The following is a 20,318-nucleotide window of genomic DNA, read 5'->3' as shown; positions in this document are numbered from 1 at the left end:
AGCAGCAAGCAAACCCACAGAGGTGGTCTGAGCAGAGTGCCGGGACCGACGAGTTTGCTGAGCAACCTCCTCTGCGGCTGGGGAGGAATTGGAGACCGCCGGGAGCAGGGCTCGGGATTCCTGCTGTGCAGCAACAGGAACCCAACGCCTAACAACTATACTCTGGAGAATGATATATGAGGCCCACCATACACTGGAGCATTCCAAAGGTGGACATCAGACACTGGAGCAGCATTTACAGGGCCCATTATGCACTGGAGCATTAGAAATGGGGCCCATTATATATAGAGCATTATTTGGGCCCATAACACAGTGGAGCTTCATCCATGGGGACCAACATATACTGTAGCATTATGTCGAGCTCATCATATACTGTTTCAAACATTATATGGGACCAATGATTCTGTATGGAGAAATATATGGGCCTCGTTACTCTGTATAGCGCACTATGCGGTGGCCATAATGCTGTATGGAGTAATATACTGTCTGTTTTTGGAGCTATTGGAGAATTTAAAATGGATATCAGTCATGAGATGTAAGAAGTGAAGTATTTTTCATTGTACTATACTGCTATTTCTCTGCTGTATCAGAGGATCATGAATTGTGGCATGTGTTAAAGGAGCCCATTGACACTCTTTGGCCCTGGGCCCACGAAAATCTGGAGCCAGCCCTACCCCCCCACAACTTTAGCCAAATAACCCCCAGTTTTCAATGTCTAACTATTATTATAAAGTAAATTAAGGTTGACAAGCTTAAGTAATAAGAGTTGATGTTTTTGGCATTAAAATGGGCACTGTAGGTGTGTTTCTTGTCCTCCACTCACTGCCGACTTTTCTTCCCCATTGACTTGCATTGGGTTTCGTTTTCAGTCGGCCTTCGACTTTTCACGATAATCGGCCGATTTCGTTCGACCCGACTTTTGAGAAAGTCGGGTTTCATGAAACCCGACTCGACCCAAATAAAGGCAAAGTTGCTCATCTCTATTCACCAGCAATGTATTATGGTGCATTCTACCTATGGCAGGAAGGTGAGCACTTTTCACTCTACAAAATAAACAAACTGTGTCTTAACGCCCTCTCCAGGTCCAGCGCTGTTTCTCTGCCGCTGATCTTGGTACCTGTTATTGTCCTGTTGACAGCTCCGCCACCAATCAATGACCTCAGCGACTCTAAACAGGTCTACTCGGGCAGAGCCGCCGAGTTCACTTGTTGAATGCAGTGTTGTTCACATGACAATAACGGACATCGGGAGCAATGGCAGAGACTTTGCACTGGACCTGGGAAGGGTGAGTAAAATACAGTTTGTTTTTGTAAACAAATGCGCTTGGGGACAGTGGTTTTCCAATACTGGAAAAAACCTTTAAGGAAGCACTACAAGGGTTCTGGCACCACAAGTACCCCCTGCCGCTAAAATATAGGACATACACATTTATTAGAGCATTTTTCTACTCCTGGAGGACTTATCTGTCTCTATTAGCTTGTTAGTAGGAATTTTCTTTCTTAAGTGCCCATTATAGCCTGGAAATATTTATTGTGGCCAGTGATATAACTTGTTAAAAAAGAACATTCAAAAGACCTAAAAAACAATTAGTTTGAATGTGTGTGTGTTTTCTCTAACCTTCAAATGCTTTAAATTATGTACATATTTAAATCACAAATTCGCAGCTGCACGTTGATGATTTAGGGATAATACTAAATAAAAACTAAAAAAAAACACACAAACTACTTCAGCAAAGCTGAATCGGATGTTCTGTAATTAAACCATCTCCAAAAATATCCCGGAATTACCACAACTTGATCTGTCTCAGCCATAATTATTTTCTCAAGAATAAGGAAATTATTTTACAGACTTGATTAGCAATTAAACTTACTAAAATCTCTAATGAGTCATTTTAGCATATTGGATGCAGAGACTTTTTTTTTTGCTTTGCTGATACTACGAGTACTTATTAAATTTGTATTTTCAATTAGTTTAAATACAGATATATTGTTGATGATGCATTCAATATATTTTTTCAAAAGCGATAATTATACTTTCAGTTCAGGATTGAGTAGAATTTAGTTTTGTTGGAAAAATCCATCGTAAGTCTGTTTGTGATTAGAGTTCTTTAAATTCTTTATTATATTTTAATTAAAGACATTGTATTATAAATTTGTAATTTAGGTCATTATTGCCATTTCTGCAGCTTGACCTCACATCTAGGTGATCTGTGCATAGAAAAATATTTGAAAGAATATATATATATATATATATATATATATATATATATATATATATATATATATATATATATAGAATACTTTTTTTGTTAAATTGCTGTATTTAAATGTTCTGTTTTGTCTTTTTTGTTTTTTTTTTTGCAGAGAAGCAATCTCCATGGGTGGTGCAACACCTTGAGAACACAATAGTAAACAGCAGTAGCACACTCTTCTTGGAATGCAAAGTCAATGGGAATCCCTCACCGACCATTACCTGGCTGAAGAATGGCTATGTGATTAAACGGGCTTCAGGTAGGGAATGCATTGCCAGTGGCTAGGGTTGGGCACTAAATAACACCCTCCTCCACATCTACAATCAACTTGTTTTATCGAGACTCACTATTTAAATGGAATGTGTAATGAGAAAATGACCTATTGTTTAAATCAGGTTTTTGTGTTAATTTTTTTTTACATGTCACATTCTGTATTAAAAATAAAAAAAAATGAAATCTTGCAATTTTCACACTGGCCATTGGGGCTTTTTTAAACTTTATCTTCCTATTGTTTCAGGAAACAACATATGTACATAGATCTGATCTTTTGTATTAAAGTGTCTAATCAGCTTGTGACAAAGGTCATTGTGAAGGCCTCAGTGTCAGGTGGGACATTGCCTGTTGTGATTGGTGGATCCTGTGTTAGCAACTGCATACCTATCATTGTAATCCCGATTCTTATAATATGGAAAATTGCAAGATTACAAATCTTACAAAGCACTAATACACAAAATCTTGTTTTAAACGGGTAATTTTGTGATTATACACTCCATTTAACTGAATCTGCCTGAAAATCAGTTGATTCCGGCAGATCTAGCTTTAGAAACCCATTGCGATCAACTGCTATTGCCAACAGTGTAATACATATGTAGTATTATGGGTCACCTAATGAAGTGGACCCACTAAGCTACAGGTCCGGGTGGGTTCACTGGCTCCGAGCGTTAGTGCAACTGGCAGAATGACACATGGAGAGTGAGGACAAGACACCCTCACGAATGTTAAGGGCCTGTCACACTAAGCGATATCGCTAGCAATATCGCTATAACGTCACTGTTTTTTGTGACGTTATAGCGATATCACTAGCGACATCGCTATGTGTGATACTTACCTCCAACCGCTCCCCCGCTGATTATCGCTGATCGCGCGAGAACGTCCTGGACTGTTTCTCGTCGTCAGCTTCCTGCTGTGGAGACGAGCGACGCGTGGACGCGGGCGGGAGGACGTCAGGATCGCCTCGTCTGACAGGTAGGTAGCGACCCCTGACCCCTGCTATGTCGCTGGTGAGATCTGCCTGTGTGGCAGCTCACTATCGACCACTTAGCGATGTACCAGCGATCCTGACCGCGTCATATCTTTGACAGTACCTTTAGGAATATCAAGATGGATGCAGCAAAGTCAGCAGGGCAGCAAGGATAGCAGCCAGTAACATGGTGTGCACAGGAGGAGGAGAGAAACAAACTAAAGTCTTGAATAACAATGACACAAATGTGTGTCCTAAAGGGTTTAGGCCTCTTTCACACTTCCGTTTTTTACAATCAGTCACAATCCGCCAGGTTTTGAAAAAAAACGGATCCTCAATTTTTTTTGAGGATCCGTTTTTTTCCCCATTGACTTGCATTAATGGCGGATTGCTGTCCGTTGCATCCGTTTTTTTTGAGGATCCGCCAAAAGTTGCTGTCCGTCACCATCCTCAAAGATTTCAAAACGGAGCTTGTAACGTTTTTTTCTGTGGCGGATCCTCCAGACACTGATTTAACCCGAAATTCTTTCTGGGTGCCGGACAAAAAAAAAAAAAATTCTCTCTCTCTCTCTCTCTCTCTCTCTCTCTCTCTCCTTCCTAGCCAGCGATTCCTTTAAATTTCGTCATTTTCAGGATCCGTCTCAAAACGGATCCTGTGCCATCCGTTCACATCAGTTGACAACGGATCCGCTTGTCCGCCTTTTTGGTGGATTATAACTGATGCAAAAAACTGAAGTGTGAAAGAGGCCTTAGGGAGATGAGGTCACATTACGGGCAATATGGAAAGCTCCAAGTGGCGCACCACAGAGAACAGCCAACGAACCCAGGTGAAGAGAGTAGACCTTGGGCCTGAGACAAGTGTGTAACTGGCAGGCATGGTCCATCATAGTGAGAACTGTTCATGGTGTAACCCCCTTATAAGGTCCATATTCTCTACTAGGGCTTATGACATTGGCATGTGTTTTATCTACATCCTGACCCAAGTACTATAACATCTTCCTTGAAAAATAACAGGCTGATTTTGCCCATTGGAAGACTAACTGCCATACAACTGTATGATTTCCAATTTCTTAATCAAAATCACTGTCTCGGACTCATAAATAGATGCTTTAATCAAGTGGCCTATATGTCAGTTCTTATCTCCAGACACTCCTTATACACTCCTTAAAACCTAGTCCATAAATTATGCTTCAGCTATTCTAACTTTTGTATACAATACACTGTCTGCTTTGCAATGTACATATCTCTGGAATTAAAAGACCCTTCTCTTATCCTTCAATTCCCAGCCCATAGAAATCTGGACTGCAATCTCATGGATGACCAGTACTAACTGGCACCTTAGAAAATGAAGCCTTTATTGATTTATCATTTAGGCCAGCATTTTATACAGCACATTACAGATAACATTAATTCAATGACGTCACCCCCTGCACTTTGAAAAAGCAACATGAAATAAAGAGATGAACTCCGCATAGTCTGCCAAAGACTTAGATATCATCACATGCCCTAATTTATTAAGAGATGAGATATCTTTGAGAGTTGTTTTTTCTTATAGTTGGCCTAAGAGATCTTCCATATGTCTGCCTCATCAAACCACACTCATTTCTAGCTACAAAAGTAATCTTAGGCCAATTCTGTAAGAAGATAATCCCCCTATATATGGATGATATTGGACTGCAGGAAGACATCAAAGGGTCTAAAGAAAACACGTGTGTACAAAGAACAGGATCTGCTTAGCTATTACATATGTCTTGATTTCAGTTAGGTCTAGTAATCCATAATTTATCTAAAATACTGGAAAGTAGACTTTGATTTATGTTTCAAGGTTCCATACTGAATGTTTTACGTACAAAATAAATTGAGCCATCCAACATATCCCGAAAAAGTCTAAGATTTCCAAATTTTTCCTTAACCCATGGAAAAAAAACAGATTGCTTCCACAATTTCATGTATCTTATAGCTATTTCAACTGTCTCAGGTCAAGAACCTCCTTAATGGAACATATTTACATCCCAAACAATGAACTACACTTTATCTCACAACAATGATGTGTAGGGACATTATCAAAGTAGGGATCATTAGACCATATGAAACCCAATCTAAAATCATCTATTGCTCTATTTTCATGGCTTTCCTCTTTAAAGGACCATGACAGATTGTTTTTTTTTTCTTCCTGTTGACTTAAGCCCCCATCACACACAGTGATCTCGCTAGCGAGATCGCTGCTGAGTCACAAGTTTTGTGATGCAACAACGATCTCACCAATGAGATCGCTGTGTGTGACACTTACCAGCGACCGGCCCCCCTGCCGGGTATCGCTGATCGTCCTGGAATGGCCAGGACATTTTTTTGATCGCTGGTCTCCCGCTGGCCAGCACACATCGCTACGTGTGGCAGGCGGGAGACCAGCGATCAGCGAACTGGCGCTGGTAACTAAGGTAAACATCTGGTCTCTAAGCGGCGCGCAGCGCTTAGAAACCCGATGTGTATGTACCTTAGTTACCAGCGCGCTGGTGCAGGGAGCTGGTAACCGAGGTACACATCGGGTTTCTAAGTGCCGCGCGCTACTTAGAAACCCGATGTGTACCTTGGTTACCAGCTCCCTGCACCAGCGCGCTGGTAACTAAGGTACACAGTGGGTAACTAAGCGACGTGCGTCGCTTGTTACCCGCGTGTCGCTGGTGCAGATTGCTGGTGAAGCTGCCTTTTTGGCAGCTCACCAGCGATCATGTAGCGACACACCAGCGATCCTGGCCAGGTCATATCGTTGTCGGGATCACTGGTGCATCGCTATGTGTGACGGGACCCTTACAATGGCTTATAATAGATCTGTCAGGTTTGGATAGAATAGTTTGGCATGCTAAGCTACGAGATGGTTTAGAGTTTCACTATTGTATTTGGCCATTTCTTGCATAAATTACAGGACAGCTGTTGGCCAAATTTGGCCACACCACTCCCACTGAGCCTAATTCAGCCTTTGATAGTGCTGAATGTATTTCAATAGCAAATGAAGGTTTGTTTTAATATAGTACAGTAAGGCTAGCTTCAGACTAGCGTTTTTGCCCGCAGCGCATGGTGCCGATAAGCCCCGCCCCCTGCCGCACCCCCTCCGGTCATCTCCACCTAGTGTCGCACATCACTGTATGCGATCTGCACACCCTATCTTTAGCATAGGGTGCACAGACCGTGCGCTGGCTGTGTGCTAGTAGGATTTTGCATGCCCTGCGCCATTTTGACAGTGCTCCGAGCGCACCAAAATGCAACATGGTGCGCTCAGTGCACGTCGGCGCACCGTCAAAAGGGCGCAGTGCACGCAAAATCCTACTAGTGCACGGCCAGCGCATGGTCTGCGCACCCTATGCTAAAGATAGGGTGTGCAGATCGCATACAGCGATGTGCGACACTAGGTGGAGATGACCAGAGGGGGGAGAGACAGGGGGCGGAGCTTAGAAGCGCCGAGCGCTGCGGGCAAAAACGCTAGTCTGAAGCTAGCTAACATTGAGATTCCTAAGATATATACCTATAACAAAAGACTGACTGTCACATCCAAACAGAAAACATGTGTGTACAGGTGCAAACTAAGAGTAGCCATCTCGATATATAACCAACAAATAAAGTTGCACTCTGTATTATTTGTAAGATATATACCTGCACCCTATAACACTTTTTTTCCATTTTCTTCTTATAGGAATAACTTTGCTTTACAATAACAGCCTAATGATTGAGAGAGTTAAAAAAGATGATGAGGGCTTGTATGAGTGTCGTGCAGACAATGAAATGGGCCACACGAATACTTCTGCCTACATCACTATTCAAGGTATGCAATTTTTCCTTCAACACTAATATTTGTTTAATATGACATTATAATACAATAACTTGTGATATTTTGTGAATAATATCCCATGACTCTAAGTATGTCCTAATACAAATCTGTTTGCAGGTGGAGAAGAAAAATCTAATATAGAAGTCATCATTCTTGTATGTACAGGTGTGGCAGCCACGTTATTCTGGCTTCTTCTCACCCTTTTCATCCGAAAGCTGAAAAAGGTAATAGCAACTATAGCAAAAGTGACAAATGAAAAGAGACATACTGGAGACAGTTTTTTTCCCTTCTTTGATATTATATTTGGGTTGCAGAAGGGCTAATTGCTGTCTCATGTTTTGCTGTTACATAGTGAGAATAAGGAGAGTCATTTGTGAATTTCGGTTGTGATTTTCCTTCCCTGACTTAAAGAGGTAGCAAGTATTGTGCTCTCGATCAATTATTAACGAGGTTGTCCACTATTCGGATAACCCCTTTTGGAATCCCTATGTTTTCCCCCAGTAAAATAATAACACCTAAACTCACTTCCGGTGCTGGCACTGTTCCAGTGGTGTCGGCACAGGCTGTTCCATGTAACCAGTGTTGATTTGTCTCAGAGATCACGTGGCATAATAATGTCACACGATCCCAGGGATAGTCAGTGCCAGCACTGCTGGAACGGCACCAAATGTGAGTATAGATGTTATTATTTTACTGGACGGAAACATAGGTATTCAGAAAGGGTTGTATGAGTAGTGGACAACCCCTTTAAGCATAGAACCTGTTCACAATACTTACTGGGCATTAGACATCTTTTTTCCTCGCATGCAATGTCATCTCTCCTTGTCCAATGTCAGATCGAGTTGGAGTGTAAAGACCCCATACATACACTCGTACTAGACTAATGTTGGTCATACCCACCGATGTCAACGGGTTTAGCTGACATTCCAATTCTGTACGGAGGCCTTTATGCTCCCATTCCTTCTGACAGTCTAATGTGTATGGATGCCTCGGACCGCTAATTGTCAGGAGAGATGTTGATTTAGCATGTACAATTTTGGACTGCTAATTGCTTTGTTCTCCTGGAGATAAGTCATCACCAGACATATCTAGTGATGGCTTTCTAACATAGAACACAGGAGTGCTCAGCTGAGTGAGCGCTCCTGTGTATGGGAGAGTCTGCATCATTCAGTCAACAGCCATCTAATGTGTATGGCTGGTTTACATCTACACAATCCTTGAAACAAATTTGTAGCTCTACATGATCTAAAACTGTTGAGAGAGTTTGAGTGGGAAAAATAGTTGACCATTGTGAGGACTCCGTTCACTGACACTATGTATCTTAGCGGGAAATAAACACCGTCACACGTAGACAAAACTGCATTCACTGTTGCACCTCTACCTATTTATTCAGGAGATAAGTGGGTGTCCCAGGGCTTAGACTAGAATAGATATTTGAAATTTGATAAAAATGTAATATTTTAAAATTGATCATACTAACAGTTACATAAAGGTCAGATCATAATTCCGGTTAAGATGTGAAAATATGATTATTAGTATTTTCCACGGTGTGCCGCCTGATGTGATTATATAAGTAAAGGCTAAAACAAAGATTTAGAAATCGGAACGTTATTGAAAAAACCCATCTGGCACGAGAAATCTTTATTTCTTCGTCTGTCAAAATATTTTTCTCCCTGTCTGATTTTGTTGTTACAATAAATTAGATTTATCAAATACCAGGGTCTTTAGCTTGAGGATGATTATTAGGTTATACTATGCTAAATCCTGTATGTGACTTTTTCATGTCATTGTTTGGCAGATTTGGTAACCTGTTGGCATCAGTAAATTAATGCTCTTTTAGAGGGTTTAAATCATGTATAAGACATGTAATATAACGCCTCACAGGGCGCTCGAGCATATGGTCTTGAACACAGCTTAACCTATTGGCCTTTGTAATGAATAATAAGAAACAACAAGGAGCAAGCTGTGGCTTCTTAACTTTCCTTCTTCAGATGGCCCAGCCTCATTGCCCACATTCAACTTTTTCTGTTCTTCTCTCAACAGCCACATGCTTCTGAAATTAAAACAGGCTACCTCTCTATTATTATGGATCCGGATGAGATGCCACTAGATGAGCAGTGTGAGAGGTTGCCCTATGACAGCAGTAAATGGGAATTTCCTCGAGATAGACTTAGTCTTGGTAAGTTGAATCCTTGTTTTCCCCATCAAAAAAGCTATCACAGCATGTACTGTAACGAGGACCCGAACTGGGACACACATTAACCCATTCATTCAAATTTGTGATATAAGGATTGCATTGTGAAAATAAAATATAAATTTTACTATTTATAATGTTTGGAAAAATTACCAAGACTGTTTGTATCCTGATATCCTCCAGTTAATATAGCCTTGCAAATCATAAAGCTAGTACTACAAATTCTAGTTAGGGCCATCTAAAAATAAAGTTATTTTGAAGATACCTTAGACAATGAGGCCACTGTTGTGACAGTACCGTTCTGAAAAAAAAAGCAGACACCATTGATCTCTGAAATGTACGGATTGTCAGGTAGAAGCACTCAGCTTAGAACGTCTATGGGCTCATATTGAACTCTGTGTACAGGCCAAGACTTTCTATTGAGTCTGTACATCACTGTGGGTGCACGCTCAGAAAGAAACTGAGTGCTTTTGCCTGACAAACTACGCGTTTTAGAGTAGCTTTTTAAGCGATTAGAGGAGGTCTCTGAACCTTGGGTGCTACAGATCTGCAGGACCTTTTAGGTAGCACCTATTATTAAAAAAGAAATAAATACTCTTCAAACTTTATGCATGTGTAGAGCCATGTTCGAGGAGGCTGTACAAAGGCACAAGGTATCTCTGCCTCTTTGAAGGTACAGACCCATATGCGTTCTAGGGGAGATTTACTAATCCACCTGTTCTGCCTTACACCAGAGTAATGTGTACACTGGGTGGGGAGTAGAGCTGCAGTGACAGAGGCTTCAGATCTATAGTCTAATTTGCATTGATATGGACTCATCATGTAAAGATATTGCTGGACTTGTCTTTGAAAGCGCTACATGGACATAAATAGTTTGGGATGTGAAATCCTGCTGAAAGATTCCCTTTAAAGAGTAGCTCCAAAAATTATGTAAAGCATTGGAATTTTGTTAAAAGTAAATAAAAACAAAGGGGACCATTATTCTGTATGGAGCACTATGTGGGGCCCTTTATACTGTATGGAGCACTATGTGGGGCCCATTATACTGTATGGAGTACTATGTGGGGCCCATTACACTGTATGGAGCACTAAGTGGGGACCATCATACTGTATGGAGCACTATGTGGGGTCCATGATACTGTATGAAACACTATGTAGGGCCATTATTCTGTATGGAGCACTACTTGGGACTGTTATACTGTATGGAAGGCAGTGCAGGGCCCTATTATACTGTATGGAGGACTATGTGGGGCCCCTTATATTGTAAAGAGCACTTTTTCTGGCTATTATACTGTGTGGAGGGTGGTGTGGGGATTACAGTTGGAGAATCATACTGTGATGGGGTCATCATACTGTGCGTGTGAAGGAATACACTGTGGGGTGTCTTACTGTGTTTGGGGGCATTTTGTTGGCATCATACCTAATTATCTGTAGTATTCAAGGTTTTTAATCCTCTGTTATTACGTACAGTTGTGGCCAAAAGTATTGACACCCCTGCAATTCTGTCAGATAACACTCAGTTTCTTCCTGAAAATGATTGCAAACACAAATTCTTTGGTATTATTATCTTCATTTAATTTGTCTTAAATGAAAAAACACAAAAGAGAATGAAGCAAGAAGCAAAACATTGATCATTTCACACAAAACTCCAAAAATGGGCCAGACAAAGTATTGGCACCCTCAGCCTAATACTTGGTTGCACAACCTTTAGCCAAAATAACTGCTACCAACCGCTTCCGGTAACCATCAATGAGTTTCTTACAATGCTCTGCTGGAATTTTAGACCATTCTTCTTTGGCAAACTGCTCCAGGTCCCTGATATTTCATAGAATCATAGAATCGTAGAGTTGGAAGGGACCTCCTGGGCCTTCTGGTCCAGCCCCCTGCTCAAAGCAGGATTCGCTAAATCATCCCAGTCAGATGTCTGTCCAGCCTCTGTTTGAAGACTTCCATTGAAGGAGAACTCACCACTTCTCGTGGCAGCCTGTTCCACTCATTGATCACTCTAACTGTCAAAAAGTTTTTTCTAATATCTAATCTGTGTCTCCTCCCATTCAGTTTCATCCCATTGCTTCTAGTCTTTCCTTGTGCAAATGAAAATAAAGATGATCCTTCTACAATGTGACAGCCCTTTAGATATTTGTAGACAGCTATTAAGTCTCCTCTCAGTCTTCTCTTTTGCAAACTAAACATTTCCAAATCCTGCAACCTTTCCTCATAAGACAGGGTTTGCAGACCGGTCACCATTCTGGTCGCTCTTTTCTGAACTTGCTCCAGTTTGTTGATGTCTTTTTTAAAATGTGGTGCCCAAAACTGGACACAATATTCCAGATGAGGTCTGACCAAAGAGGAGTAGAGGGAAATAATGACTTCACGTGATCTAGACTGTATGCTTCTGTTAATACATCCTAGAATTGCATTTGCCTTTTTTGCTGCTGCATCACACTGTTGACTCATATTCAGTCTGTGATCTATTAGTATACCCAAGTCTTTTTCACATGTGCTGTTGCTTAGCCCTATTCCTCCCATTCTGTATATGCTTTTTTCATTTTTATTGCCCAGATGTAGTGCTTTGCATTTTTCCCTGTTAAAAACCATTCTGTTAGTTGCTGCCCACTGCTCCAGTTTATTTATATCTTTTTGAATCCTTCTCCAAACTGCCATTTTTAGATCTCTCCACAGGTGTTCTATGGAATTCAGGTCTGGACTCATTGCTGGCCACCTTAGAAGTCTCCAGTGCTTTCTCTCAAACCATTTTCTACTGCTTTTTGAAGTGTGTTTTGGGTCATTGTCCTGCTGGGAGACCCATGACCTCTGAGGGAGACCCAGCTTTCTCACACTGGGCCCTACATTATGCTGCAAAATTTGTTGGTAGTCTTCAGACTTCATAATGCCATGCACACGGTCAAGCAGTCCAGTGTCAGAGGCAGCAAAGCAACCCCAAAACATCAGGGAACCTCCGCCATGTTTGACTGTAGGGACCGTGTTCTTTTCTTTGAATGCCTCTTTTTTTCTAATGTAAACGCTATGTTGATGCCTTTGCCCAAAAAGCTCTACTTATGTCTCATCTGACCAGAGAACATTCTTCCAAAATGTTTTAGGCTTTTTCAGGTAAGTTTTGGCAAACTCCAGCCTGGCTTTTTTATGTCTCAGGGCAAGAAGTGGGGTCTTCCTGGGTCTCCTACCATACAGTCCCTTTTCATTCAGACGCCGACAGATAGTACAGGTTGACACTGTTATACCCTCGGACTGCAGGGCAGCTTGAACTTGTTTGGATGTTAGTCGAGGTTCTTTATCCAACATCCGCACAATCTTGCGTTGAAATCTCTTGTCAATTTTTCTTTTCCGTCCACATCTAGGGAGGTTAGCCACAGTGCCATGGGCTTTAAACTTCTTGATGACACTGCGCATGGTAGACACAGGAACATTCAGGTCTTTGGAGATGGACTTGTAGCCTTGAGATTGCTCATGCTTCCTCACAATTTGGTTTCTCAAGTCCTCAGACAGCTCTTTGGTCTTCTTTCTTTTCTCCATGCTCAATGTGGTACACACAAGGACACAGGACAGAGGTTGAGTCAACTTTAATCCATGTGAACTGGCTGCAAGTGTGATTTAGTTATTGCCAACACCTGTTAGGTGCCACAGGTAAGTTACAGGTGCTGTTAATTACACAATGCATCACATGATTTTTCAAAAAGTGCCAATACTTTTGTCCACCCTCTTTTTTATGTTTGGTGTGGAATTATATCCAATTTGGATTTAGGACAATTCTTTTTGTGTTTTTTCATTTAAAACTAATTAAATGAAGATAATAAAACCAAAGAATTTGTGTTTGCAATCATTTTCAGGAAGAAACTGAGTATTATCTGACAGAATTGCAGGGGTGTCAATACTTTTGGCCACAACTGTATTTAAATTAGGTCATTGGGCCATATGCTTTTTACTGTTCTTACATAACATATTATATTATTTCAATATTTTATTCTAAGATCTATTAATTAAAATGAACTTTGTTTGTGGGACAACCCCTTTAAATTGATTTCTATATGAAAAAGTTAATCATTGTATTTGATGATAAGGAAAAACTTTCTCAATTGTAGACTCTTTTTTATAATAAACATTAAGATTGGCCGCTGCTTTGTCCAATCTTTTTATTTTCTGTGTATTTGGTTTTGACATCCTTGCTCTACATCAACTGCTTTTTCAGAGAAAATATAGCTTGAAGAGTCGAATTGGACCACAGGCGGAGACGAGACTAGTCCAGCGCCTCCTGCGGCCGGCTTCTACTGCATCGCTCTAGGTGTCTGACAAGTCTTTTCCTATATACACACACATAGACACACATGGAAGAGACCTGTCAATCACTTGGAGCAAATCAGAGTGAAGCCCTAGTCTTTGCCTATTGTTGGAACGTTTCAGAGGAAAACATACCTTACTGCATTTGTGCAGTTGGGCTCTGATTCATGGTGCCCTTGATATGGGCACTTTTTCTGAAATACTGCAACGTTTCAGAGTAAAACATACCGGGCTGCAATAAATCAGCCAGTATCTGATTCATGCTGCCTCTGGTCCGGGCACCATGGATCTGTTGGGTTCCATTTAATGACATACAACTGGACAGCATTTTATGATGTTATCCTTGGGCCTAAACTGATAACATTACAAGCAAGGTCTAACTGTTGTATCCCATTATTTCTTTCCATAAATTTGTACGTCAGCTGGTATATAGACATCATTTTACAATCACTTGGACTCCAGAAGCCGTGCTAACACCACTCAGGATACTTGTTCTTTATTATTATGGCCTTATATTCTAAACTGTTATTCTTAGGATATACATGGGATGAAAGGTTAAACAACTTCAACTGATAGTTTCTAATGTCTTATGCATGTTGTGCATCCCATACCTCTTCATCTAGGTATATATACATATCTCTTCTTCTGGTCTTATGGTGAATGTTAATCTCTATTCAAGCTGTCATCACACTGGGGTTTCTTCTTATCTCTGTTGGACAAGTGTTGTTTTCTATCACAAGGGAGAGTAAAGAACCCGTTTTGCTGTGAATTCCTTGATAACCTGCGCATTCCTAACCATTGAGTAATTGAACATGGTCTCCATAATCTATAAGGCAACACATAAATATTGGGCAGGCTCGCAGCCTGTGCAAGATTTCTTCACTCATTCTAAATTCTTAAAGGAAGTTTATCTACAATCACATAGCATAGAATTTGAAGTGGAAAAATAAGTTTGCAGGCCTTGACCTTCTGTTGAGTGTCACACCTGCTGTGATACATTATTAGGAATGTGAAAAAACAGCTTAATACACATTATGTTCCATTAAGTTATCATCCCCCTTCACCAACCTCCTATGGTGGAAGATTTCAACCTTAAATTCTTTCATCAACTTACACTTGTCAGTCTCTTCCAATACTCTATAATGCAAGAATTACATTTTTTATTGGCATGCACCTGTACAAAAAGGCTTTTCTCGTTTTGAAAAGTCATTTATAAGATCATGATCACCTGGTCAGAGTGATGGGTGGTCTCATTGTTGAGTACCTGTCCTGTCGTGTGTTACGCAACACTTTGATTTTAATGAGCATTCTTCTGTGGGGATACTGAAAAATTAGGGTATGTTCACACACTGCGATTTTGCAACATTTTTCAGTGCTTTTTTTTTTTCTTTGTGTGTTTACAGTACCAGCAAAGCGAATGTTATTTCTGAAATATCATGCTCTTGCTGCTTTTTTCATTATGTATTTTAACCACCATTGTATTTTTTTAAGATCTGCAGCATGTTAATTCTTTTAGCATTTTTGTAAAATTTTTCACCCATTCAACTAAATGCGTAAAAAACGCAAGTGAAAAGGCAACGAACATGCAAGGAAAAACATATAAAAAATACATAATAAATGCGCATATAGTACCCTGTGTTTTTCCTGCCATGAGATGGGTTTTAGTGCAGAACAAAATGCTCCAAAAACTCAACGTGTGCACATACTCTTATTCTCCTCGTAGATTACATCACTGGCCACTTCATGGTCAGTTTGTTGTCAATGGACCATTTTAACAAATAGCGACTGTTTAAAGCTGAGCTCCTCTTTAATCTTCACATTTCTGTCTGTCGGTCACTTTCAGTCTTACTTTACATATGGGCCTGTGGGACTTTGCATGACTATTCTTGCATGTTTCGGATTGCTTGTCTAGACAGTGGCTCACTTTTGACTTTTACCTTTAGGTAAAACGCTGGGTCATGGTGCTTTCGGGAAGGTGGTGGAAGCTTCTGCTTTTGGCATTGATAAAGGTTCTACTTGCAAAACAGTTGCTGTTAAGATGCTGAAAGGTATTACTCTCAATTGGGTTTTTAATAGTGGAAAAAAGTTGGATTCAAAGTTATAAATCATACACATGAGGTATGGTCAGCTATTACTTGTTGTGAACCTACACTACATGTATATTTAGTATAGTTACTCTAGCATAATTTCTTTTTCCATTTAAAGTGTAACCATCATTTTAATTTTTATAAATCAATTGTACACCTGGACAGCGTCGGACTGGAACACCTTGGGCCCACCAGAGAAAATCATTCTTGGGGCCCACTATGTAGCTGCATAGAGTTAAATACCAGACCACCAATTATGCGGTAAAACACGCTAATATCCGGGTATAAGGTTGTACATGTCTTAATTATGTAGCAGGAGTTGGGGTAGCCCCCTCATAGAATATAAAGCAGCCCCCTCACATAGTATAATGCAGCCATCTCATAGAATATAAGGCAGCCATCTCATAGAATATAATACTGCCCCCCTCATAGGGTATAATACTGCCCCCCTCATAGGGAATAATGCACCCCCTCATAGGGTATAATGCACCCCCTCATAGGGTATAATACTGCCCCCCTCATAGGGTATAATACTGCCCCCCTCATAGGGTATAATACTGCACCCCCTCATAGGGAATAATGCACCCCCTCATAGGGAATAATGCACCCCCTCATAGGGAATAATGCACCCCCTCATAGGGTATAATGCTGCCCCCTCATAGGGTATAATGCTGCCCCCTCATAGGGTATAATACTGCCCCCCTCATAGGGAATAATGCACCCCCTCATAGGGTATAATGCTGCCTCCTCATAGGGTATAATGCTGCCTCCTCATAGGGTATAATACTGCCCCCTCATAGGGTATAATACTGCCCCCCTAATAGGGTATAATACTGCCCCCCTCATAGGGAATAATGCACCCCCTCATAGGGTATAATGCTGCCCTCCTCATAGGGTATAATGCTGCCTCCTCATAGGGTATAATACTGCCCCCTCATAGGGTATAATAATGCCCCCCTCATAGGGTATAATAATGCCCCCCTCATAGGGAATAATGCTGCCTCCTCATAGGGTATAATGCTATATAGATATATAGATATAGAGTTAGATAGATATAGATAGAAAGATAGATGTAGAAATAGATAGATATAGAGATAGAAAGTAGATAATGGATAGATATAGATAGAAAGATTCATAGAGATAGATAGAGATAGATAGAGATAGATATAAAGATAGATATAGAAAGAAATATAGATAGATAGATCGATAGGTAGATAGATATAGAGATAGATAGAAAATAGATAATGGATAGATAGATAGATATAGAGATAGATGGCTATAGATAGAAAGATATAGGGATAGATAGATATATAGATAGAGATAGAAAATAGATAGAGATAGATAATAGATAGAGATATACATATATAATAATAATAATAATAATAATAATAATAATAATAATAATAATAATATAGACATATATAGATAGATATAGAGATAAATATATATAGATAGATGGCTATAAATAAAAATAGATATAGAGATACAGTGGGGAAAAAAAGTATTTAGTCAGTCAGCAATAGTGCAAGTTCCACCACTTAAAAAGATGAGAGGCGTCTGTAATTTACATCATAGGTAGACCTCAACCATGGGAGACAAACTGAGAAAAAAAATTCCAGAAAATCACATTGTCTGTTTTTTTTTCATTTTATTTGCATATTATGGTGGAAAATAAGTATTTGGTCAGCAACAAGCAATCAAGATTTCTGGCTCTCACAGACCTGTAACTTCTTCTTTAAGAGTCTCCTCTTTCCTCCACTCATTACCTGTAGTAATGGCACCTGTTTTAACTTGTTATCAGTATAAAAAGACACCTGTGCACACCCTCAAACAGTCTGACTCCAAACTCCACTATGGTGAAGACCAAAGAGCTGTCAAAGGACACCAGAAACAAAATTGTAGCCCTGCACCAGGCTGGGAAGACTGAATCTGCAATAGCCAACCAGCTTGGAGTGAAGAAATCAACTGTGGGAGCAATAATTAGAAAATGGAAGACATACAAGACCACTGATAATCTCCCTCGATCTGGTGCTCCACGCAAAATCCCACCCCGTGGGGTCAGAATGATCACAAGAACGGTGAGCAAAAATCCCAGAACCACGCGGGGGGACCTAGTGAATGAACTGCAGAGAGCTGGGACCAATGTAACAAGGCCTACCATAAGTAACACACTACGCCACCATGGACTCAGATCCTGCAGTGCCAGACGTGTCCCACTGCTTAAGCCTGTACATGTCCGGGCCCGTCTGAAGTTTGCTAGAGAGCATTTGGATGATCCAGAGGAGTTTTGGGAGAATGTCCTATGGTCTGATGAAACCAAACTGGAACTGTTTGGTAGAAACACAACTTGTCGTGTTTGGAGGAAAAAGAATACTGAGTTGCATCCATCAAACACCATACCTACTGTAAAGCATGGTGGTGGAAACATCATGCTTTGGGGCTGTTTCTCTGCAAAGGGGCCAGGACGACTGATCCGGGTACATGAAAGAATGAATGGGGCCATGTATCGTGAGATTTTGAGTGCAAACCTCCTTCCATCAGCAAGGGCATTGAAGATGAAACGTGGCTGGGTCTTTCAACATGACAATGATCCAAAGCACACCGCCAGGGCAACGAAGGAGTGGCTTCGTAAGAAGCATTTCAAGGTTTTGGAGTGGCCTAGCCAGTCTCCAGATCTCAACCCTATAGAAAACCTTTGGAGGGAGTTGAAAGTCCGTGTTGCCAAGCGAAAAGCCAAAAACCTCACTGCTCTAGAGGAGATCTGCATGGAGGAATGGGCCAACATACCAACAACAGTGTGTGGCAACCTTGTGAAGACTTACAGAAAACGTTTGACCTCTGTCATTGCCAACAAAGGATATATCACAAAGTATTGAGATGAAATTTTGTTTCTGACCAAATACTTATTTTCCACCATAATATGCAAATAAAATGAAAAAAAAAACAGACAATGTGATTTTCTGGATTTTTTTTTCTCAGTTTGTCTTCCATAGTTGAGGTCTACCTATGATGTAAATTACAGACGCCTCTCATCTTTTTAAGTGGTGGAACTTGCACTATTGCTGACTGACTAAATACTTTTTTTCCCCACTGTATATAGAGATAGATAGATATAGAGATAGATATAGAGACAGATAGATATAGAGATAGATATAGAGATAATAGCTAGATATAGAGATATGTATAGAGATAGATAGATATAGAGTTAGAAAGATAGATATAGAGATAGATAGAGATAGATAGATAGATAGATGGATAGATACAGTGGGGAAAAAAAGTATTTAGTCAGTCAGCAATAGTGCAAGTTCCACCACTTAAAAAGATGAGAGGCGTCTGTAATTTACATCATAGGTAGACCTCAACTATGGGAGACAAACTGAGAAAAAAAAATCCAGAAAATCACATTGTCTGTTTTGTTTTCATTTTATTTGCATATTATGGTGGAAAATAAGTATTTGGTCAGAAACAAGCAATCAAGATTTCTGGCTCTCACAGACCTGTAACTTCTTCTTTAAGAGTCTCCTCTTTCCTCCACTCATTACCTGTAGTAATGGCACCTGTTTAAACTTGTTATCAGTATAAAAAGACACCTGTGCACACCCTCAAACAGTCTGACTCCAAACTCCACTATGGTGAAGACCAAAGAGCTGTCAAAGGACACCAGAAACAAAATTGTAGCCCTGCACCAGGCTGGGAAGACTGAATCTGCAATAGCCAACCAGCTTGGAGTGAAGAAATCAACTGTGGGAGCAATAATTAGAAAATGGAAGACATACAAGACCACTGATAATCTCCCTTGATCTGGTGCTCCACGCAAAATCCCACCCCGTGGGGTCAGAATGATCACAAGAACGGTGAGCAAAAATCCCAGAACCACGCGGGGGGACCTAGTGAATGAACTGCAGAGAGCTGGGACCAATGTAACAAGGCCTACCATAAGTAACACACTACGCCACCATGGACTCAGATCCTGCAGTGCCAGACGTGTCCCACTGCTTAAGCCTGTACATGTCCGGGCCCGTCTGAAGTTTGCTAGAGAGCATTTGGATGATCCAGAGGAGTATTGGGAGAATGTCCTATGGTCTGATGAAACCAAACTGGAACTGTTTGGTAGAAACACAACTTGTCATGTTTGGAGGAAAAAGAATACTGAGTTGCATCCATCAAACACCATACCTACTGTAAAGCATGGTGGTGGAAACATCATGCTTTGGGGCTGTTTCTCTGCAAAGGGGCCAGGACGACTGAACCGGGTACATGAAAGAATGAATGGGGCCATGTATCGTGAGATTTTGAGTGCAAACCTCCTTCCATCAGCAAGGGCATTGAAGATGAAACGTGGCTGGGTCTTTCAACATGACAATGATCCAAAGCACACCGCCAGGGAAACGAAGGAGTGGCTTCGTAAGAAGCATTTCAAGGTCCTG

General features: G+C 40.7%; 1 protein-coding gene across 1 annotated transcript in view; it reads left to right on the top strand.

Moving 5' to 3' along the window:
- Positions 1 to 20,318, top strand: part of LOC141050884 (vascular endothelial growth factor receptor kdr-like) — a 261,295-nt gene that overhangs the window by 176,223 nt on the left and 64,754 nt on the right. Inside the window, exons 14-18 of the mRNA XM_073547555.1 lie at positions 2,364 to 2,510; positions 7,180 to 7,308; positions 7,432 to 7,538; positions 9,358 to 9,493; positions 15,748 to 15,852. Coding sequence (XP_073403656.1) covers positions 2,364 to 2,510; positions 7,180 to 7,308; positions 7,432 to 7,538; positions 9,358 to 9,493; positions 15,748 to 15,852 — 624 coding nt within the window. The remainder of the gene's footprint in view (positions 1 to 2,363; positions 2,511 to 7,179; positions 7,309 to 7,431; positions 7,539 to 9,357; positions 9,494 to 15,747; positions 15,853 to 20,318) is intronic.

Source organism: Dendrobates tinctorius, unplaced genomic scaffold, assembly GCF_039654945.1.
Source record: "Dendrobates tinctorius isolate UK_male_01 unplaced genomic scaffold, ASM3965494v1 ptg000154l, whole genome shotgun sequence".
Classification (NCBI taxonomy): domain Eukaryota; kingdom Metazoa; phylum Chordata; class Amphibia; order Anura; family Dendrobatidae; genus Dendrobates; species Dendrobates tinctorius.
The sequence above is the reverse complement of the archived record's forward strand: the minus strand, read 5'-3'. Positions and strand labels throughout refer to the sequence as shown.